Below are 21,795 nucleotides of genomic sequence, written 5' to 3'. Positions count from 1 at the left end.
AATTAATCACCAAGGCACGTTTTGGATAATACGAGTATTTCTCTTGGAAATTATCGCGAGCTCCGATCTCGCATGTAAGTCTCATTTTCCGAAGTAAAAATGACCTCAGCCTCGGGGCAGGTATGACTCCTCCGCCTAAATGGGAAGATGCGCTGTGATGCAGGAGCCAATTCGTTGTATGACATCGATTAATTTGTACAGGACAGGCAGGATATATAATCTATTTACAAACCCGAGTGGTGTAAGTCTAAGCATGAAAGATCCAAGGCAAGAAGCGTCCCGCTGGAGGCTCACTAAATGGTAGGTAAACATCTAACCAGTTCGCCCTCATTTCATAGTACTGTCAACCAGCTCGCGGTAGATCTTCTTGAGATCAGCGATATCAGCGTTGAGTTCGTCAACCTGCTCGCTCTTCTCGCCTAGCATTTCAAGAGTGGTTTGGTAGCGCTGGTCAAGGTCTTCGAGTTCAGCTTCGAGTTCCTGAACGCGGGAATCCGAGAGCTGCTTCTCTTCGAGCTCACGCATAAGGTCCACAACTTGTTGCCGGGCTTCGTCGCGTTGAGTCGTCACGCGGGCTAGCTCGTCCTTGGAGCCAGCGCGCTCGCTCTCTAGCCGGCGGACGGTGGCACTCATGCGCTCGACCAGCTGCACAGAAGGGCCGGCACCGACGGTTGACTCGGAGATTATGTCGTTGATACCGCGCGATGGAGGTGCTTGGGTGCCGCCGTATGCTGAAGGAGTGACAGGAGTACCAGAATCCTCGAAGTACTCTTCCGGCTCAAAGGTGATGGAGGGTGCTGCAAGGATCGATGGATTGGTGTTGATGTGTGGAGGAGAAAGCGTGGCTTGGGTGATTGAGGCAGGGTAGGAATTTTGCCGAGGCGGCGTGCCAATTTCCGGGGAGGTGAAAGCCATAGTAGATGAGCGCCGGCTAGGAGGGTGGAAGTCCGATAGCCCTGGGGTCATGGCGTCGAGGGTGCTCGATCGCCGTAGAGATGCAACGGGTGATACTCCACGCAGTTGTGACGGGGAATTCACCTGCTCTCTCCACTTTGTCCGCTCTTCCTCGAGCTTTTGCGCCCACGTTGCGTCGCATGTTTTCTTCTGCTCGGCCATATCTTTTTGCGTCGAGGCGAGGTCCTCTGCCGCTTTCTCGAGTTTCTGTTGCAGCTTCTGCAGCTCTTCCATGCGTTCTTCGAGCCTGCTGTCCAAATCGTGCTCGGCTTCTTTGGCATTGTCTAGTTCCTCTTCAAACTTCTTTAACTTGTGGTTCTACATTGATGTTGGTTAGTTTTGCGGTGCACCAAGCCATGGAGTCTGAGATCTTACCATCTCTCGAATCTTCTTCCGAAGGTCAATCTCGCGTCGACCAGCATCATCGCGTTCTTTCTCCACACTAGCCAGGCGTGAGAGCAAAGAGCCCTCTAGTGTATGCCAGTTTTCACTAGCGGCAGCATATTGAGTTTGCAGTGTCTCAATTTGACGCAAAAGTTTGGCTTGCGTCTCTCCCGTTGCCCCCGATGAAGCTTCCTCGGCGCGGGAGCGAAGACTTTCCATCTTGCTTTCTAAGACAGACTGTTCGCCTTTCAATTCAGCCTCGAGCATTCGAGCCCTTTCTTTCTCTTGCTCTATATTCTCCTTCAACTCGGTAATTTCCCTCTTGGACTTTTCTTCACTGATGTCGCGCTCGACCTTCAGGTTGCATAGCTCCTCGTCTAGCTCCGTCGCCCGTTGCTTCTCCAGCTCTAGAGCATCGGAGTTCGCCTTTGTCTCGGCGGTTTCGGCGCGGGAAACCGCACGACTCAATTGCGATTTGATCTCTTGGACGGTCTGGCTGAGCGCATTGCGTTCATTGGTAACAGCTTCCAAGTCTTTAGTCGATTTTGTTTGGGATGCCAAAGACTCGGTTGCCCTCCTCTCCGCGGCCTCTGCCCGCTTTGCTCGTGCTTCCGAGTTGACCAAGTCTCGCTCAAGCTTGTCCGTCTTTCTCTTCATTTCAGTCTGAGATTTGGTGTTTTCGGTAAGTTGCTGACGCAATTTCTTGATCACCGTGCGATGGTCCATCTCCGACTTAGACAGCTTCTGCCCTTCTTCGAGAAGCAATGCAATCTTCTCATCTTTCTCTAGGAGCTGCTTTTGCGCACTCCCTGGGGTAGCACTTGCCGCAGCATTTTTAGCCGATTCCGCAGCGTCCTTGGCGAGGTATTTCAATTTCGATTGCAATGCATCAATACGTTCAATATAACCATGCATTTCATCTTGCCATTGAGACTCGGCAGTTTTATGCTCAGCCTGCAAGCGAGCGATATCCGAGTTTTCAGCTTCCACCGGTGTCTCTGATGGCGATTCAACGCTAACCCGCGGACTATCGCGCGAAGCAATCTCACTCAGTACCTCATCGCGTTGCGAATCCGACATTTCTTGACTAGCTTTGGCCGAGGTTGATGGTTGAGCCACATCTATAGAGCTCCTGGGCGCAGAGTCTGCGACGCTGATATCCATTGAAACACGCGGTGATACCCCAGAGTCATAGCTTACCCTTGGGGAGGCCAATTTAGCTGTGCTACTGTCGTCATTGGACTGAGAGGCCTTGGGGTCTTCCACCGCACTATTCACCGATGCAATACTAGAATCGATGTCCATACTCGAGCGAGCTCCATTGCTGGGTACTGGACTAGTAGGCGGTGATGAGACTCGGCTCTGAGGAGACTGGGAAGAGAGATTCGAGGCATTTTGCTTCACCATAGCTCGGGCTAGACGTTCCTGAAGCCGGTCATTTCTTCGCGCGGTCGACGAACTGCGGGAAACCGCTGAAAGATGTTAGCCAGTTCTACTGGTTCGCATAAGTGCTGTGGATTTCATACCCGCAACAGGAGCCTTTGTCGGTGGCGCTTCTCCGCCTTGAGCTTCAGTGGGCTTTGCAGTAGAGCCGGTCTGGTTTCCCTCCTCATCCATCAAGATGTGATCCAGCCGAGACTCGACGCCGGCTACCGCTTGCTGGAAAAAAGAACCCACGCCCCATTTTGGCTTCTGTGTCTGCGAATTCTGCGCCATCGTGGTAGAATTACAGTATTGGAAATTGGGAACAGGCTACTAAGCGGCAAATGCCTCGTGTCGCATTCGCATGGGTTCGGTGGGGGCTGCGCTCGGACGTCGACTTGCGATTATCGTGGGGGACGTTCTCAGAGTCAATTTGACAACAATTCTTGCTAGATGTGTCGAAGCCTAGGCGGCAATAGCAAGGACTTGCTGCGATGGTGAAATGAGAGAGTGTGTGTGGCAGGATTTAAGCCGAATTCAGCGTACAAGGTGGGAATCCGAATCCGAACAAAGATTAAGGCGCTGGACCGATAAGACAGTGAATTCGAGTCAATGATCGACAAAAAAAAAGACCTATAGAAACAAGAAAGACGATAGAGAAATAGGAAGCGAGAATCAAAATAGAGAACAGAAAACAAAAGTTGAGACTATGCGTTGAGATACCGTCGGTCTTGGCACAGGCTTCCGTCATCCCCAAGCTCCCCCGTGTCTCTGGACACACCTCCAGTTTGTATCAGTCACAGCCAGCGACGCTCCTTTTTCTGGCTCCCAATCTCCCAGATTACACTCACAATGTCACTGGAGCCACCCACCTACCTCAGCTCCCTCCAGAATAACATTCGAGCTCGACCAATTCCGTGGGAGGGTGCCGTCCGAGCGGGCAACATCACCGATGACCACTTGAAGAAGATCAAGGCGGTGGATAAGGTGCGCAAGGATCAACGCCGCCAGACGGTAGAAGGAGATCTTGCTGGATACACAGATCTGTTGGCCGGCGGCGCACAGGGAAAGAGTGTCTTGGACTCGGCCTCTCGAAGGACCGATATTGTGCAGTATATACTGGTGCTGGCCTCGGACTTGATTCAAGGTATATGCTACTGGAGGAGCTGAAGCCGAGGAATCTTGCTGATCTAATCTTTATATAGATGTGCCTTCTCTGGCCAACTCGCTTGTTTCTCACCCAGAACCCTACAAGCCCTTCCTACCGTTCCTGCAGCACTCGACAAACGCTGAAGACCCCATTCCTCTGCTCACGTCCACCTTCCTCACGGCGCTCGTGTCGCACAGTCTAGTCGCTTCATCCAAACCTGCCCCGCGCGACAATGAGGCTCTCCCACAGCTCTACACCTACCTCTCCACCTTAACCAAGAACCAGGACAGTGGGCTCCAGGATATTGGTGTCCAAGGATTCTCAGAGCTGCTGAGAACAAGCCGAGCCCGAGAGATCTTTTGGGCGCAACGTCAAGAGACCCTGACCCCCTTGATCGACACTCTTCGAGCTGCGGCTGGGGCTAAAGACAACGTAAGCAACGCAAGCACGCTGGGAAGCAGCACTCGCAGCGTCGAACCAGGTCTGGCCGGTGGTGTTGGCCTTCAGCTTCTATATCGGGTGCTACTTGTTCTGTGGCAGCTTGCATTCGAGGGCGCCCTCGTTGGCGAGGAACTTCAAGAGTAAGTGATGTGACGACAAGCAATAGCTTGACACTCTGAGCGCCTACTGACCCCACTTAGGAACTATGAAATTATCCAACTTTATATCCACCTTCTGCGTCTCTCGCCTAAAGAAAAGACCACTCGCTTGCTCGTTGCAACTCTGTACAGTCTTTGCTCCAGCAACCGGACGACTCTGCTGCCCATCGCCGTGTTCCTTCGACTCCCCGCCCTCCTGACCAACTTGGCTGGTCGTCACCTGACTGACCCCGACCTGCTCGAGGATCTCAGCGCCCTCTCTTCCATGTTGGAGGAGTACACCAAGACACAGACCACCTTTGACGAATATGCTGCCGAAGTTCAGACGGGCCACCTCCGCTGGTCGCCCCCTCACAAGAACCCGACCTTCTGGAAAGATAACGCTCGACGAATTGTTGAGGAGTCGAACGGCGCTTTACCCAAGAAATTGGCCGAAATTCTGTCTAAGGGTTGGGAGAACGACAAGCAGGTGCTGGCTATTGCTTGCAGCGACGTAGGGCACTTGGTCAAGGAGGTTCCCGAACGCCGTGGGCAGTTGGAGCGACTAGGCTTAAAGACGCGAGTGATGGAACTGATGGTTGATCAAGATGAATCAGTACGATGGGAGAGCTTGCACGCCGTCGGTGAATGGCTTCGATATACTTTTGAAGGCTGATCCCCTGAAGAGGACTTTTCTGATATGTTGATGGCTTTCCAGGATGAACATATACTCTGGTTGGCATGTACTGTGTATTTTCTTGCCATAGCGCATACTTGCTTCCTTTTTTTTTTGGAGGGATCTTAGAATCATATTCATCTATGAAATTTCATGGCCCCTGGATTTTGATATTCCAATACTCCAACCGGTGGATCTTAGGATCGACCGCTAAAGAACCCAAGATGTGTAACGGTGCAACAAGAGAAGAACACGAGTTACCCCTTGATCGCTCTCTATACGGAAGTAGAATCCAATGTAATAACTTAAACCCCCTATTGTTGTTCCCCAGAAATTATATTTTCCGGGCGGGTTATGTCCGGGGAGCTTTCCATTCCCCCGCAGGAATTCTTCGCCGAGAACATCATCCCACCAACCCATAGCACTCATGTCGAGATCCTTCACAGGTTGCAAGAGATGTAAGGCACGCCGACAAAAATGTGACGAGCAGAGACCGAACTGCGGTCGCTGCCAGACTGCAGGCGAGCAATGCCAATATGCAATGCAGTTGCAGTGGGGTGGACGGGCGTTTTCGCGCTCCAGGTTTGGTGCTTGCGTCGGGACAGGAGGCATGCAGAGACTCGGTATGTACTCTATACCAGAGGGACCTTTTTACATAGTTCTGACCATTCCAGAATATTCACCAGGTGAATTCATCTACACCACCAAGACGGCGGCGCAGTCAGCCAGCGCCAAAGCCGGATCAGATCTCACTCTGTCGCAACCCGTCGATCCCTTCTCGTCCTTGTCGTCCAGTCAAAAGGCCTTATTACACCATTTTATAAACGATGCCTCTCAAATCACTGCGTGCCATTCGGGAATGCAGCAGGACATATGTCGCATGCTGATCCCAATGGCTCTTCAGACTCCCTCCTTACTCTACGCTACCACAGCCCTATCGGCGATCCATATCCAAGCCCTACACAACCAGTCGGAGAGCGTAAAATCAGCACCGGATATCGCCCGGCTAATGGCTCTCAGTCTTGAACACTTCCGAACAGAGTTGCAGAATCCTTCATCCAAGGACCCCGAGGCGTTGGTGGCGACGGCTCGGACGCTCTGTCTAGCTGAGATCCACTCCGGGGCGATCAACCCAAACTCGTGGAGAGCACATATTGACGGGGCGAGGGCGTTGATGAGGGCTTCAGACGCCGCTGGTGAGGATTCCCTGCGGTCTACAAGCGGTTTCCGGCGGTATTTGGATCGCTGGTACTGGTCGATCGTCTCGCTCACGGCACTGACGGGCAACGGTCCACCCATTGGGGATATTTCGGACTTCGCTTCGTCTGACTTGATGGGGTTAGGCGGGTCTACTGATTACTTAGATGACTATTGGGGGTTCAGCGTAGACCTTGCGGCTGTCTTTAGGCAGATCGGTGCTGCCGCCTGGCGGAGTCATCAAATTGAGAAGGCTACCCAGGGATTTGTTGCAGGAGAGATTGACGGCAGTGTTGAGGATGATGCTGCGTCCTTGGAGTTCGCAATTCGACAGCTCATGAATCGTGACTCAAACTCGCAGCCCTCATTTTACCCTAGGGCTGCAGAAGGCTTGTCTGCGGAGAGCGCGCAGCAGCTCCTGCTATGCAATGAGGCATTCCAACACAGTGCGCTTATCCAGATTTACCGACGACTTCGGAAAACACCAACTACCTCGCCAGAAGTGCAGCAGTCGGTCCAGCGTATCCTGGAGTGTACCGCGCAGATTGGGCCATCGTCGGGTCTCTCGCCTTGGGTGATGTTAACGACGCCAATCTTTATTGCGGGCTGCGAGGCGCGTGGTCAGGATCGAGATACAGTTAGGCAACTGCTATCGTCCTTGCATGACACTATTCGCGTGCCGAACGTTCTTCAGTCATTAAGATTCCTCGAGCAGTATTGGTCTAACAAACTCAGCGAGGAAGAAGACTGGAGCCATTTCCTCGGTAAGAACTTTTCTTAGCCGTTCCTTTGTTCATGCTAACATCTCATCCATAGAACGAATGCAGTTCGATTTCATCCCATACTAAGGGAGGACCAGTCGGCGAGAGCCTGTTATGCATCATGTGCAATGATTCATGTTACTTTTTTTTTATTTTTCAGTTCGGGTTGTATATCTTATCTTCCTTTTTTATCACTATAACTTTCTTTGTCAACGAGTCGGTGTTGACAGGGGGTTTGGCGTGCATATGTACCTATTTAAGCCCTGGCGTTCGGGAGCTGTGGCAAGTGATGATGATTTTTTTTCTTTCTTTTTTTAGCAATTATACACAAAATGTCTTTTATTTTTGAAGCTAACACTTTTCTTTGGGTTCACACATGTGTTCACTCAACTATGCGACTATGCGTCATGGAGAGATTGAAAGATGCCAAAAACGTCCAAGACGGAGCTATAGGAGATATAAAGGAGTTAAGCTAATCTTCGGACATATCCTTCCAAGGTTCCAAGGTTGTAAATGACGCAATGAGTCAGAGATAATAACCTTGAAGTTGATTTGTATTCAATATCAAACCTTGTTACCTTATTAATTCTGAAATTCTGAAATTTTAGGGATCGGGGTCGGGTGAATTCATGCCCAAGTATATAATACGAGATCTGGATCTTGGGATGGCGTCCTTTTGGTCTTTTTTGATTGGTGCAGACTCCGAATCCACCATGGATCGGTGTAATATCTGATTATCGATCATTAAATTCATTTGCTTTGGAATCAGGCATTTAATTTTGATTCCTCATTTTGATTCCTAATACTCGTATTCCAGTCATGACTAAAATGTTTCGAAAAGAAGTTATAGCGTATTGCTTGAGAAGTATATAGTCTGTCCATATTGCACCTCTCATTACAAGTTTGATTTAATGATATATCGTCCAATCCAACATCCAACTATAACATCTAAGGGTGTTTTTCTTGTTCTTATCAAATGGAATCTGCCATTCGAGATGCCCCATTCGGGCAGCTTGTTCGTCTTTTGACACACAATAAATACTTCCAATACCCCGAAGAAAAGCCTGACTTCAAGCTTCCCGACACATGGCTCCAATTGTTGAACTCTACCGATGAAAGCAACGAAAAAGAGGTCATCCAACAAGACTCCAACCGAAGCCCTGAACACAGTGAGCCCTTAAGCAGGGCTTCTACCCAAACATCCATGCAATTCACCGAAGCTCGCCTCGAGGCCGACGAACAACATGAAATCGAAAAAGTCAAATCCATCCCCATCGCCCCCAGGAAAACAAAAGACGGTTCCATCCTTGTTGATTGGTACTATACCGATGATTCGGAGAATCCACACAACTGGTCCAATCGCAAGCGTGCTCTCGTCACTACCATGATCTGTCTATATACCTTTGTGGTGTATACCACTTCTGCAATCTACACCTCCTCAACAGAGGGTGTCATGAAGGAGTTCGGCGTGAGCACTTTGGTCGCTACTTTGGGGTTGTCACTTTATGTTCTGGGATATGGTATCGGACCCTTGGTCTTCTCTCCACTGAGTGAAATCCCCGTGATTGGACGCAACCCAGTCTACATCGTCACAATGTTCCTTTTCGTGATCATCTCCATCCCAACAGCCTTGGTTAAGAATTTCGCTGGCTTGATGGTGCTACGCTTCCTGCAAGGGTTCTTTGGCTCGCCCTGTCTTGCATCTGGAGGTGCTTCCATTGGAGACTTGTATAGCCTCATGGCCCTGCCTTATGCCATGATGGCCTGGGTTTCTGCAGCCTACTGTGGACGTAAGTTTCTTTTTCCCCAATCCGTATATACCCAATATCTGTCTATATACTAACTTGTTTTCACAGCTGCTCTCGGTCCTCTCCTCAGTGGCTTCGCCGTCCCCGTCAAAGGCTGGCGTTGGTCTCTCTTCGAATCAATCTGGGCCTCAGCCCCGGTTTTCATCCTGATGTTCATGCTCCTCCCGGAAACCAGCAGCGCAACAATCCTGCTCCGACGCGCCGACCGTCTACGCAAAATTCACAATACCAACCGCTTCATGTCGCAATCCGAGATTGACCAGCGCAACATGCGTGTCTCAGCCATTGCCATCGACGCTCTGATCAAGCCCATGGAAATCACCATCAAGGATCCCGCCGTCCTCTTTGTCCAGATCTACACAGCCATAATCTACGGCATCTACTACTCCTTCTTTGAGGTCTTCCCTTTGGTCTACCCAACCGACTACAACATGAACCTCGGCCAGATTGGTCTAGTCTTCCTGTGTATCATGGTTTCATGCATGATCGGAATTGCCGTCTACGCCAGCTACATCCACTTCTGGACGAATCGTCGCATCCGTCGCTTCGGTTTCCCCGTAAATGAAGCGTTCCTTATCCCTGCCCTGCCTGCATCTTTTGGTCCTACAATTGGCCTTTTCGTCTTTGCCTGGACGGCCCGTGCGTCTATTCATTGGATTGTGCCTACCATTGGTATCACCATCTATGGCGCTACGGTTTTCATCGTCATGCAGTGCATCTTCATTTATATTCCCCTTACCTACCCCAAATACGCGGCTAGTCTGTTCGCTGCGAATGATTTCTTCCGCAGTGCGCTTGCATGTGGCAGTGTGCTATTTGCGCACCCGCTGTTTGGGAACTTGGGTGTTGCTCGAGGTGTCAGTCTTCTTGGTGGACTGAGTGTCATTGGTATCATTGGTATCTGGTTGCTTTACTTCTATGGTAGCAGGCTTCGTGCTTTGAGCAAATTTGCAATCTCGGAGGAGGTGGAATGAGTGTATCTTTTGGTTGCCTACTTACGATTTTTAAACGACAAGTTGTTGCAGGATAGTCGTCGATCCTGATATAGGATATGTTGAGCAAGAGGATTAGACAAAGAGCGGCGTTATATTTAGCGACAAACGCACAAATTGTCATGAATGATGAGAATATTAATACATAATACTCAAAGATTTCCTTGTCCCTTGAATGATTATACTTTTCTAAAGCATTATTAGAAGAAATGACTAGGTAGGTGGCCACATTCATTGGGTCTTTTCTGTGCTTAGACGGCACTTGAAATGTCAGTGCTAGCACTCCACCTAGCTTGTACGTGGGATATCTACCCATATTATGTGGTAATTTATATCGGGGAATAAGTGCTAGTATGTTTGACTTATGGGATAAGATCCCCAATACGCTGCTAAGTTAGCCGTGCTATTTCTTCTATGGGTTGGAATTAAGAAGGCGTAGGTTGGCTGATATGGAATAAATATTAGAAATGGATCACTTTGAAACGATTATCTCAGAAAGAGCAAACGAGACCATAATTTGCCGATCCCTAATTTGCCGATCCCTAACTTGTTTCTATCCACAGAGGGAGGTAATATCCTCGGGGGCGTAGGGCCTCATGATATCAATCAGCCTCGAGAGAGGGACCCAGTCAAGAAGACCGTGGATGCTTCGTATAGGATGGCCACTATACAAAACCCGGACGTAGAAGGAGTTCCCATCCTTCTTATCTTTCGTCTCCCTAAAAAGTCGTTAGCAAATCCCAGCGTGTCAGAAGACAGTTTGACTTACCAAACTTCGAATGCAATATTGGATGCCATAGCGGGCCAGCGAAGCGTCTCGATCCCCAAAGCACCTAGGATAGGACCGATATCTCCATCATGAACAAAGACGTGGCTGTAATCAAGGGAAGACTTCCCGCCCAGGACAGCTTGCAGGCGAGAAATTATCTCGCCAATAAACAAGCCCTCGACAACCTGGATGTACTTGATCACATCCGGATTTGTGCGCCAGTAATAGTTCCACTCCCAATCGCCAGCACGGAAGACCTCCTCAGCCATCTGCCTCGTGACACAGGCCGAGGAATTTGACAGACTACAGGGCAGATCATAGCCGTTGCAAAGACGGCCCTGGAAGTTATCCGAAAAGTGGTCAAAGGTATTCTGCCACGAACTCTCTGTCGCTCCCAACATAGCGCCCAGCTTCGAGCGCAACTCCTTGGTGACAGCTAGATGTTCTTTCCACTGTGTGGTAGACTGCAAACTCGACAGAGTAGAGCTGACAGCAGGGCAAGAGTATCCCTCGTTGACAGTATCGACAGACGAAACCATCTGGTGCAGGGGTAGAGCTCCCTGGTAGTGAGGCCACAGGCCGCGCAGGACGGCGCCAGCCGAGGCCTGGGTGAGAGGGGACTCGCTGGAGCGGAACCAGACGCGGTGGTTTGGCTTCTCAGGGATCAAGCCAAGCTTCTTGCCGTAGACGCCCCACAGGTCCTTGCCATGTTGATATCCGTCCTGGACTCCTCCGATGGTGATCTGGGGGTACTGACAGGTGCCGTTCACGCTGGCTATGAAGGGGTTGGTGGGGTCCTGGTATGTCTGTGCATACATTGGAATGGGCTGGATACCGCCTGCACTGTTGGGGCCTGCGTAGAGATACGGACGCACATCATCGCAGTGATATGCTTGGTTCTAGGGAAAGGAGTTAGTTTGGGCCGAGAGCCGACCTCAGGATCTGAGAATTGCTCACCTCCCCACCTGGGAGAATGTTATACGGAGTTCGCCGCTGATGACGCTGTAGATACTCCAGGTAAACAAGCTTTCCCTTGGTTGAGCCGTTGGTTAGAGCTTCGGGGAGCTCATAATCCTCCGAACGAGGATGCGGCATAGAACAGTAGTCATAGGTACCGTAGGGGCTGCCCCCAGTCGGACCATGTGTTGGAGCTTCATAGATACCACCATATGTGCCAATCGAGCTGTTGCTGATGTATGATGTATCATTCAGCGTTGGGGGATAGAAGGTGTCCCCGGGGGTTTGACTCAGAACTGAGGTCGCCACGGAGAGCAAGACAAGGCTGCGCATGACGGAGATAGGTTTAAGTGAGAGAAACCAAGTCTGTCGGAGACCTTCGAATATGTAGATTTCCGAACAGATTGCCAGCAACCCCAAGACGAGAAACAAAATAAAGCTCCACCGCAGTCGCACCAGTCGCGACCTGGCAATCGGTGCACGTGGCGTCGTCAAGCCAACCTGGGGAGTGCCATCAGCCATGTGGCTCTACATAGTATAGCCGACTTTGGGCTAAATGACTATTCTGAACATCGAATGTGGATTAGCTGAAGCGATCGACAATGTGTTTCCCCGATGTTTCCGGCAACTGCGTCTCGGGTCTTGGCGTCGATACCCCCTGCCGAATATTGGCTGGGCTCCTTTCAGCAAGCACTATATATAACGCTACCTTGTATATATTCAAAAAGTCCCCATGTTTGATCTGGATATTTGATTACCTATTGACTGGACTTTGAGTATTTTCACGATGATGTGGAAGGCTTCGGTTGTTATGGCCATGGCGGTTCCCCTGGCGTCTGCCGCCTTAGCGGATTTCGCACTTCAGACAGTACTTGACACTGCCACTCCAATATTTGGATCATACAAAAAAAGCACCGGGGGAAAAGCGGAGTGGATGAAGAGCTATTCCGATGAAACTTTGCTCGTTCATATGAACATCCCCGGCACCCATGACAGCGCCACATGGAATTACACCCAGGCGACGCAAGATGCCATGCGGGGTCTCACAGATCTTAACCAGGTTATTGTCCCGGAGCCAGAGGCATTGCAGTGCCAAGATTCACCTTTTATCGATATGCTCGACATGGGAATTCGGGCATTTGACCTGCGGTATGCTTTCGATCCGACAAACTCCACCCTCATCTTCTACCATTCACAGGCCCTGCTCTCGCAGACAGCCACAGTCGACGATGTGCTGTTTGGCTTTTATCAGTGGCTGGATGATCACCCCTCGGAGACTATTTTCCTTTCATTCCAGTACCAAGGCTCGACAGCCCTATACGCCTCCAACAATGCGGCCGTACAGCTAGAGCTCTACAATATCCTCACCTCCCCCGTCGCGCGCCATTATTTCACGCAAACAAAAAACGAACTAGGCACCCTGGGTGACTCGCGTGGCAAGATTACTCTCATGCGTCGATTTGATCTGGACAAGCTTCCAGATTCTTACACTGCCGCACTTCCCGGCCTGCACTTCTCGCCGAGTCTCTGGACCGATAACGGCCCAGATATCACCCTTGAATATAACACAGCCAAGGACTTGAGCGCCTACATAGAAGACTACTACCAGCCGCTCACGCCGACAGGGTCCAGTGCGATTGAGAACATCAGGTGGAAATACAACGCCACAGTGGAACACATCCGCAAAGCCACTAGCCAACACCCGGACAGTCTCTTCTGGACCTGGGCATCTAGTAACAACATAGAAAACAATCCTCCCGATTGGCCTCGGATCATGGCACTGGGAAACGGCACTGGCTATACGCCGGCTGGTGGGGTTAACCAGCAACTAGTACCTTTCCTGGAAAGACAGAAAGGCAAGCGAGTGGGCATTGTGATGTTCGACTTCTTTGAGCAGCCCTCCGACCTCATCGATACATTTTTAGATTTGTGAGATACAAATGAGAGATTTGCTGGCAGCAGTCAATTGCACAATCGCAGACCCCAAGGAATTACTTAACCCTTCCCAGTCTATCTATGCTCTAAATCCCACAGTTGGGAGCTGGATATCCCGAGACCCCAGGTAATGCTGTAAATCAAAATGACGGGAAAGCACAACATCTCCACAGTATCATATAACGACGCCTCGCCACACCTTCGATCAGATCGCAACGCCAATCAAATCGGACACAATGCCGTTGTCCTCAGCGGATGTCAAACTCTCCACCAGGCCTGCCCAGCTCGGCATATTGATATTACGACCAGAGAGAAACCCCATCTTCCAAGTTTCCCACTTGGGTGTATCCAAAGAGCACATAAGGCTAGCACAACGGGCGAATTCATGTTTCTCAAGGATGTCCTCCTGATCAAGGCAGATGCATCTCCATGCATCATCCACCTTATACACATACTCCCAGATGTCATAACATTGGCTGTATTTGATATTCTGCAACTCAAGCCAGCCAGATCGTACCACACTCCAATCAGAAGGTTTGCAGTGTTTTTCCAGTTTCTCCCACATCTTCTGTGGGTTTCGAATGTTGCGAACAATCAACCTGGTAGTGGCAGATAGATTTGTACTAATGATCTTCCCCGCCGCCTCGTTCAGGCTGTCTAATTGGGGTTCCAAGTAGTGGGATGGAGGGAGTTGACCGATTTTGCCCTCAACCAAATCCAATAGCAGATTGTCGTTCAGAACAAGCCTCATTCGGTGGCGCCAGATGCGATAGTCGGATCGGCCGCGCAACGGTGGACAATCGCATTCTATTGGCAAATTATCATCCTCGAATGAACTTCTTAAGCTAAAAGCGCGTTCGATTGCCGCCTCTGTTTTGGAGACAGTTTGGGATATGAGGTCTCTGGAGCCTTCGGGCACGACAGTTGTCTCAATGGACATTTTCTCAGCGACACTGACCCGGCGCCTTTTTGCGGGCGAGCTTAACAGTTCATCCCCCGGAGGTTCTTGCTCGGAGAGGGAACGTTTCGCCAATGGTGTTGGAGAGGCCATGCTGATTTATTCTTGATGAGCAGGAGCTCAACAGAGGTCAGGGTCAGGTAATGAGAGTGGACAAGCAATATTTTGAATTATCAGAGAAGAAGAAGCATTAAAATGGTGATGTATGACGTCGCTAACTGATTATGTGAAGCGAGGATCCATCCATATCGAGCAAGGGGGGTCACCGTTTATATGTGCTTAAACTCAGGACAGGAGTATACTAGATGTTCTATGACATTATCTAGAAACAAGGAAAACTTGACACTCAAACATGCAGCCCTACATTCTTAGGAAAATCCAGAAACAGTTGACATTTTAAATATACTTTCCCCCCCCCCTTTCCACACTTTATTGCTGGGTTTATGAATCTTTCGGGCCTACGGAGTACTTTCAACTGTTTCTCTATTGATATCCCAAGATTGCTCTTTCACCTTTAAACCCGCGTTTGAGATGTCGAAATTGCAAAGTACCTCTTCCATCCCTCGTCTGTCAACATTCCCACCACACGGCAAGTACTCAAGTAGTTCCGCTGTAAGAAAAGAAAAGAGGACCAATTTCACAGGGGTACCAAAACCTAGAACGACGGTGCTTGCTCTTCTCCATACTCACATACATTCCTCACAACTCCTTAAAACTCTAAACTTCTCACATCGAATACCCTCACGTTTGGCTTAAAATGCCAACATACCACCAGCTGCAACGCCCACAAATGTAAACGGAGCAGCGAAAACAGGAGTCGCCGGGCGACCCGCCGAATCGAGCGCACTTATGCCTTTCCAATTTGTTGCACACTGTCATTCCTCGGACCTTTTCTTGCCCCAATGGTTGGATTGACACTCGTTCCATTTGTTTTCTACAAATATGGGCATTTAATTCGACGGCGGAATAGAAACAGGGCTTGACTTGAGAGGCTCAGAATAATGGTCTCTGGGGATTGATCCTATTTGTTTATAACAATATCTCAAAGTTGCTTCAGTTTGCCTTGAGCCACCTAGACGAAGCCATAAAATAACCTGTGACCGACAAAACACTAACAGCACCAACAAACAGAGAAAGATTGCTTAACAATATCTCCTCCTGAGCATGACTCACTTTTGTAGCAACCTTGCTCATGAAACGATCTCTACCAGTTCCCTCGGCAATATAGTCCTGCCACTGCACTTTGGAGAGTTCACGGTGATAATCAATCACAGTCCCAGACCAATTATTGGTTATGGCCCCGTCATCTCTCTTATACCAACTGTTACAGTTCGGATCTGCGAAGCTGGTACGACGTAGAATAGCCTGGATCCTGTCGTTGTAACTTTTCAACACACCCGGCTCTGGCTTAAGAGACAGCATCTTTCCCTGTTGCCGGGCTTGCATCACTTCCCCAAATAGGGTGTTCAGATATCGTGATTGTGCTTCGATCATGAGGATGATAGAGTTGTGCCCTTTTAATTAGTTAGAATGAATCAAACCGTGATGTTATTCGGAGATAGGGCAATTCTCACCGAGATTAGTGTTGGGACCATAAAACATTCCAAAGTTGGGCAAGTCCTCGACTGTAACACCGTTAAACGCAGTTGCTCCATTTCTCCAGATATCCTCCAAGGGCCGGCCATTTGCGCCATAAATCCGGATCGGATGCATGAACTCCACGGTTCTAAAACCGGTAGCAAGAACGATCAGGTCGTGTTCTTGTTCGTCTTCTCCATCAACTTTGATACCGGAGTTTGTAATACCTGTGATGCCCCGTGTCTCCAAGAGGACATTTTCACGGGCAAGTGTGGGATAATAATCATCTGTAATAATGACACGCTTGCACCCCGGCGCATAATTGGGTGTCAGCTTATCCCATAGCTCTGGCCGGTCAGCTAGTTGGGATTTCATCATATCGGTACATGCGGTGCGAAACATATGGGAAAGGTCCGAATCTCCATCTGCGACACCTGCATAAAATGCTTCCCGGTATTCCATTTGAAGTGCACGTTTACGCCACTTCAGGGGTGGAACCCATCGGAGCAGGGTCTTTTGAAGGGTAGATACTGGTTGATCTAGGCGAGGAATGACCCAGTTTGGCGTCCGCTGATAGATAGTGAGGTGAGAGGCAATCCGAGCAACTTCAGGGGCAATCTGAGCAGCAGTTGCTCCTGTAGAATGGGTTAGTATTGTATTCTGTAAACAGAAGATTTATCTTTTTCGATGAGTCCGCACCATTGCCAATGATTGCGATCCGCTTTCCTGTCAAATCATAACTCCAATCCCACCTAGCAGAGTGCATCGTCTTCCCTTGAAAATCCTCTAGACCTGGGATGTCGGGGGTTCGGGGTAAATTGAGTTGCCCGACAGCAGAGACAAGGAAATCAGAGTTCAAAACGTAGGAGGTTGAGAACTCGCTGTCTTTCTGCCCTGATACCATGACGCTTGTCTTCCATTTGGACTCGATGTCATCCCATCGGGCCTCCTCTACGGTGGAATTGAATCGAATATGTTTGTAGAGTCCATGTTTCTCTGCAATGCCAACGAGATATGCCTGATCGATGCACAAATCAGCGATGACTCCTATCGAACAATGCAGGTCGAGGGTCACAAATATTACTAACATGTATTTCTTCTTGTCCAGGATATTCTCTTGACCAATTAGGATTCTGTTCAAAGGAATAGCTATAGAGCGAACTCCAGACTAGGCTTCATCAGTTGCTGTTATTGCGCAAGTAGAGTAATTCTTACCATCACAACAGCAGCCAGGATACTTGTTGTCATTCCAAGTTCCGCCCACGCTGCTACTTCTCTCGAGGATAACGAAATTCCGAGTTTTATTTCGTTTGATCAAATCGATCGCCATGCACATTCCTTGAAGAAGGGTTAGTGAAATTTATTTACCCTGGAGGACTGAGCATACCCGATATGCCGGCGCCAATAATGACCACAGTCGCATTGGTAAAGTCTTTGTTCCCCACAGGGAGACGTGTGTTACTCGATGCCACCATTATAGATGAGGCTGACTATGCACTTGAGAGTTGACAAGTAAATTTAAATTATGGGCGGCAGGCCAGAATATAACCAACGGGTTCCCCGCAAGCTTCCTGAGACAATCAATATGTACAAAGTATGTACGGACTACTGATCATACAATCACCAGAGTTACCGAGGCCAATAATCCTTGGTTTATGCACGTCTTATGCAACTCCCATCACAGGTCATGCGACGAACTGCAAGGAATCACCTGTACTTTTTTTTTTGCCTTGAGCTTTTTTTTTTTTTTGGCAATTAAAGAAGACTATTTGGAGAAATTCGGAAGACATGTAAGGCTTAATATGCTCACTAAAAGCTGGAATCGATAATTCAAAATTATCATACATAAGTTTGGAAGGGTTAACTATGAAGTGAGGGGAAGCTGTTCATACCGAGGCATGCAGCATTACCGCAGCGAGTAGTCTGAGTTTTGCCTAATCCTCTGGGGCTAACCCCGGAAATCCTCCAAAATAATCAAGGCAATTCAATTCCTTCTCTCTCTGCTGTCTGTAAGATGTATTGCTTGACCTGGATAAACACAATATAAGAGTTAGCCATTCTGATCTAAATGGATACCTAATTCCGGCGAGGGACTTACCTTGTCGTCTGGAACTAGCTCAATCGCTAGTCTACCGTCACTGTCTCTCTTTTCCGCTTCTGCTCCAGACTTCAACAATAAAATCGCGGCAGGTCCATGCCCCTCAGAGATAGCGTGGTGAAGGGCGGTGAATCCGTCCCCATCCGTTGCGTTGACAGGACTCTTACCCTCCTCCAAGAGGGTTTTCAAGATAGGCACAGACCCTACTGCGGCTGCTCTGTGCAGGGGAAGTTGGCCACGTCTATCCTTGACTCTGGCGCTACATTTATGGGCAAGCAATGTGCGGACGGTGGAAATATTGGCCTTGGAACTTGCGAAATGGAGCGCATTCTACTAAACGGTAAGCCCATGTACACCCAATAGCCAAGTTGTTGTCTCGGAAGGCTGACCTGTCCAGTATTGCTTTTGATGGAGACATCAGCTCCTTTTCGCAGTAGTAGGTCGATCGTTGCGTCGCCTGCGGCATCTTTTAGGCTAGCTGCAATCATAAGAGGTGTCCAACCGGATCCATCCTATGCCAATTTAGCAAAGTCATATAATAGGGACTAGTCGATGTTGAAAAGGCACGAGGAATTATCTTCGAAAATAGAACAGTGATACTCACTTCTACATCTGGGTCGAAATCCTTCATAGCGACTAGCAATTCCACGACCGGGAGACGGTTGTAAGCCGCAGCCCAGTGGATTGGAAGACGTTCATCGTCATCTTTCACGAATGCAGATTTTGGGTTTGCCTGTTTCAATAATTAGCTTTGTTCTCGGAGACCAAACAGTACCAGCGCCAGCTTGATCTTGCGGGGCAGCCTCGGCCCCAGGTGGAGCACAACTCACATTGAGCAACGACTCAACAACCTCGTCTAACGAGATATATTAGTGCATTGTACTATACAGCAAAGGTTCAAGCTCTTACTTCTTCCTTCTCGGGCAGCCTCGTGCAGGGCGAACTTCTGATCGGAATCCATGGTGACTTTGTTGGAGGAGGAGTGATATTGCGATAAGAGCTGCGATAAGGCAGAATGGCTGAGTCAGCAATATTGAGCCCCCCCCCCCCCCGGCGATCTCGATCTCGCAGCGAGACGTTGTAACAACATTGTCAAGCTCACTGACTTTATCTTCGGGGAAATAGATATCTTGCACATAGGCTATACAGATTATCTACAATTGTTATTATTCTTTGTGACTCCACGTAAAGTGTGAAATCTGGCCTAAGTTATTACCTTTGTACCTATTGGATTGCGTTCTCATACAAAAGGAACATCCGGTATATACTCTGTTTTGCGGCCACAAATTCATATGCTGCACATGCACCAATGTACATAACCAACGACACGTAGTTTCCTAAGTATTTCCTTTCACCTTTTGAGTGTTGAGAAATTGTACCCGAATGTAATATTAATCGTCCACGGGTAGATCTCAGAAAAGGCCAACCGACGAAAGAATATATATACTTAGGTAGACATTCAGATATCTTTTGAAAAAGGTACCGACAATGTATGTAGGTAGAACTGATCGCCTGAATAAGAACGTCCTCGAGTTTCCCAACCTTGATCACAGTCCACCGCCCTGTAGCCTCACCGCCCTTTTTGGACCGGGTATAATGTTGGTCAATTATGGCGCCTCAGGCACTAACACCCGTTGCAACTTCGATCCAAAGATTCATGCACGTCCTTGTACCATCTTCAACCATACCTTGTCTCGCAGCTGCTAGAGACGCAGCATCGGTCTTCAATCAACTGCGCTTCTAAAACCGGTGCTTAGACTGAACCTCCGGACTCGATTGCGGTCACGAACCTCCCGCAGGCTTTTTTTTTCATCGCGCGCACCATCGGGGTCGTGATTCTTGAAGCTCCTGTCTTCAAAGCACACCAATTTATCTCACTTTCCCCACATAACTTCCTTGCGCATATAATGGACTACTCTTCACCCCAGTCCCCAGATGACGCCGTGCGCATGTCCGCAAAGCGGACCGCCGAACTCTTCGGTCCTGAATACCTGATGGTCACACCTTCAACTCTTACAGACGGCTCAATCGGCGTTTCCTACCGACGAAAGGCAGAGTACGAAGATATCACCGAGCTGCCACGAGCTCTCGCAGAGAAACAGGCGAAGGCTACAGCCGGCCGGACAAAACGGCCGAAGATCCAGGCGCAGACACCCGCAGACGGCAGTGGCTCATCCATGTCACTTGTGAGGCGGCCATCGGGAACGGGAGCGGGAGAAGCTGCTGGCGATGGTCTACCTAAGAGTTTGGTCCAGCGACCATCGGCTACTCAGCAACAGCGGCCCGAGTGGCACGCGCCTTGGAAGCTGATGCGCGTTATTTCGGGACACCTGGGATGGGTGCGAGCTTTGGCAGTGGAACCGAACAACCAGTGGTTTGCTAGTGGAGCAGGAGATCGGACAATCAAGATTTGGAATCTGGCGACGGGCGCATTGCGACTCACTCTCACTGGTCACATCTCCACCGTCCGTGGCTTAGCAGTGTCACCCCGGCATCCGTATCTTTTCTCGTGCGGTGAGGATAAGATGGTCAAGTGTTGGGATTTGGAGACCAACAAGGTCATTCGACACTACCACGGTCATCTCAGCGGTGTGTACACACTGGCCCTTCACCCTCGTCTCGATCTGTTAGTCACGGGTGGTCGTGATGGCGTGTGCCGAGTCTGGGATATGCGCACGCGAAGCAACGTACACGTTCTCGGTGGACACAAAGGCACTGTCGCCGACATCAAGTGCCAAGACGCCGACCCTCAGATTATCTCTGGCTCCCTAGATTCCACAGTCCGGTTGTGGGATTTGACTGCTGGTAAGAGCATGGGCGTCCTGACACACCACAAGAAGGGTGTTCGCAACCTCGCCATTCACCCCTCCGAGTTTACATTTGCCAGTGCCAGTACCGGTAGCATCAAGCAGTGGATGTGCCCCAAGGGTGATTTCATGCAAAACTTCGACGGTCAGAACTCTGTCATCAACTCTCTCGCCGTCAACGACGAGAACGTTCTCTTCTCTGGTGGTGACGACGGTTCCATGTCCTTCTGGGATTGGAAGACTGGTCACCGCTTCCAATCTATGGAAACTACCGCACAGCCCGGCTCTCTTGAAGCCGAAGCTGGTATCATGGCTTCTACCTTTGATCGTACTGGTTTGCGTCTTATCACGGGCGAAGCTGATAAGACCATCAAGATCTGGAAGCAGGACGAAGAGGCTACGCCCGAGACTCACCCTCTGACTTGGGCCCCGACTCTCGGTAGACAGCGGTACTAGAGGGATGACCAGCATCACTGGCATTCGTACCCTCCGTTCCGATTTCTCAATACCCTGTATTCATTTTCTTTCTTGCCATCAAGTTCGTGTTGGCACTATGTGGAGTTGAGCGCGGTCTGTGGAAGGCCCTTGATTTTAAAATATTCAAACATGTATCGGGAAGAATTTCCTCGGAAAGGTTCGTTTCATGTCTCTGAAAAAAAAGAGTCCTAACGTTTTGTATGATACAAACCCCAATTGAGCCAAATGATACCCTTGGCAATCGACCCGGATGGACAACACACGTACAAGTAGCCTTTACGATCTAGAGCGCAA

At 49.5% G+C, this 21,795-nt stretch overlaps 10 protein-coding genes across 10 annotated transcripts; 5 read left to right on the top strand and 5 right to left on the bottom strand.

Moving 5' to 3' along the window:
* Positions 1-327: 327 nt before the first annotated feature.
* Positions 328-3,208, bottom strand: N7455_006908 (M protein repeat protein; the record flags this gene model as incomplete). The annotated part of the gene is made up of 3 exons (XM_040953459.2): positions 2,865-3,208; positions 1,330-2,810; positions 328-1,272 (listed from the first exon to the last, which is right to left on the bottom strand). Exons 1-3 carry the CDS (start codon positions 3,052-3,054, stop codon positions 328-330), a joined length of 2,616 nt encoding a protein of 871 aa, XP_040815969.2. The 5' UTR covers positions 3,055-3,208.
* A 404-nt stretch (positions 3,209-3,612) lies between these two features.
* Positions 3,613-5,164, top strand: N7455_006907 (H(+)-transporting V1 sector ATPase subunit H; the record flags this gene model as incomplete). The annotated part of the gene is made up of 3 exons (XM_040953565.2): positions 3,613-3,907; positions 3,966-4,491; positions 4,552-5,164. The coding sequence occupies 3 exons, from the start codon at positions 3,613-3,615 to the stop codon at positions 5,162-5,164; spliced, it is 1,434 nt and encodes a 477-aa protein (XP_040815953.2).
* Positions 5,165-5,591: 427 nt separating this feature from the next.
* Positions 5,592-7,209, top strand: N7455_006906 (Zn(II)2Cys6 transcription factor; the record flags this gene model as incomplete). The annotated part of the gene is made up of 3 exons (XM_040953517.2): positions 5,592-5,787; positions 5,839-7,125; positions 7,178-7,209. 3 exons carry the CDS (start codon positions 5,592-5,594, stop codon positions 7,207-7,209), a joined length of 1,515 nt encoding a protein of 504 aa, XP_040815839.2.
* An 889-nt stretch (positions 7,210-8,098) lies between these two features.
* On the top strand, positions 8,099-9,977 carry N7455_006905 (MFS transporter; the record flags this gene model as incomplete). The annotated part of the gene is made up of 2 exons (XM_040953529.2): positions 8,099-8,912; positions 8,979-9,977. 2 exons carry the CDS (start codon positions 8,099-8,101, stop codon positions 9,902-9,904), a joined length of 1,740 nt encoding a protein of 579 aa, XP_040815939.2. The 3' UTR covers positions 9,905-9,977.
* Positions 9,978-10,475: 498 nt separating this feature from the next.
* Positions 10,476-12,222, bottom strand: N7455_006904 (histidine phosphatase family protein; the record flags this gene model as incomplete). Its single annotated transcript, XM_040953650.2, has 3 exons — positions 11,649-12,222; positions 10,692-11,590; positions 10,476-10,641 (listed from the first exon to the last, which is right to left on the bottom strand). The coding sequence occupies exons 1-3, from the start codon at positions 12,168-12,170 to the stop codon at positions 10,476-10,478; spliced, it is 1,587 nt and encodes a 528-aa protein (XP_040815836.2). The 5' UTR covers positions 12,171-12,222.
* A 213-nt stretch (positions 12,223-12,435) lies between these two features.
* On the top strand, positions 12,436-13,581 carry N7455_006903 (phosphatidylinositol-specific phospholipase C; the record flags this gene model as incomplete). Its single annotated transcript, XM_040953578.2, has 1 exon — positions 12,436-13,581. One exon carries the CDS (start codon positions 12,436-12,438, stop codon positions 13,579-13,581), a length of 1,146 nt encoding a protein of 381 aa, XP_040815988.2.
* Positions 13,582-13,788: 207 nt separating this feature from the next.
* N7455_006902 (uncharacterized protein) lies at positions 13,789-14,634 on the bottom strand (the record flags this gene model as incomplete). The annotated part of the gene is made up of 1 exon (XM_040953691.2): positions 13,789-14,634. The coding sequence occupies one exon, from the start codon at positions 14,632-14,634 to the stop codon at positions 13,789-13,791; it is 846 nt and encodes a 281-aa protein (XP_040816050.2).
* Positions 14,635-15,594: 960 nt separating this feature from the next.
* On the bottom strand, positions 15,595-17,594 carry N7455_006901 (flavin-containing monooxygenase; the record flags this gene model as incomplete). The annotated part of the gene is made up of 6 exons (XM_065605453.1): positions 15,595-16,055; positions 16,116-16,754; positions 16,819-17,137; positions 17,208-17,287; positions 17,335-17,457; positions 17,507-17,594. The coding sequence occupies 6 exons, from the start codon at positions 17,592-17,594 to the stop codon at positions 15,595-15,597; spliced, it is 1,710 nt and encodes a 569-aa protein (XP_065461307.1).
* A 329-nt stretch (positions 17,595-17,923) lies between these two features.
* Positions 17,924-19,184, bottom strand: N7455_006900 (ankyrin repeat domain-containing protein). The gene is made up of 6 exons (XM_040953609.2): positions 19,127-19,184; positions 19,048-19,073; positions 18,822-18,950; positions 18,607-18,729; positions 18,218-18,547; positions 17,924-18,147 (listed from the first exon to the last, which is right to left on the bottom strand). The coding sequence occupies exons 1-6, from the start codon at positions 19,176-19,178 to the stop codon at positions 18,094-18,096; spliced, it is 714 nt and encodes a 237-aa protein (XP_040815931.1). The 5' UTR covers positions 19,179-19,184; the 3' UTR covers positions 17,924-18,093.
* Positions 19,185-20,124: 940 nt separating this feature from the next.
* On the top strand, positions 20,125-21,480 carry N7455_006899 (WD40 repeat domain-containing protein; the record flags this gene model as incomplete). The annotated part of the gene is made up of 1 exon (XM_040953694.2): positions 20,125-21,480. The coding sequence occupies one exon, from the start codon at positions 20,125-20,127 to the stop codon at positions 21,478-21,480; it is 1,356 nt and encodes a 451-aa protein (XP_040815949.1).
* Between the last annotated feature and the right edge of the window lie 315 nt (positions 21,481-21,795).

This window comes from Penicillium solitum (genome assembly GCF_028829755.1).
Source record: "Penicillium solitum strain IBT 25940 chromosome Unknown utg000004l_segment0_segment0, whole genome shotgun sequence".
NCBI classification, from domain to species: domain Eukaryota; kingdom Fungi; phylum Ascomycota; class Eurotiomycetes; order Eurotiales; family Aspergillaceae; genus Penicillium; species Penicillium solitum.
This window is presented reverse-complemented; position numbering and strand designations above follow the sequence as displayed.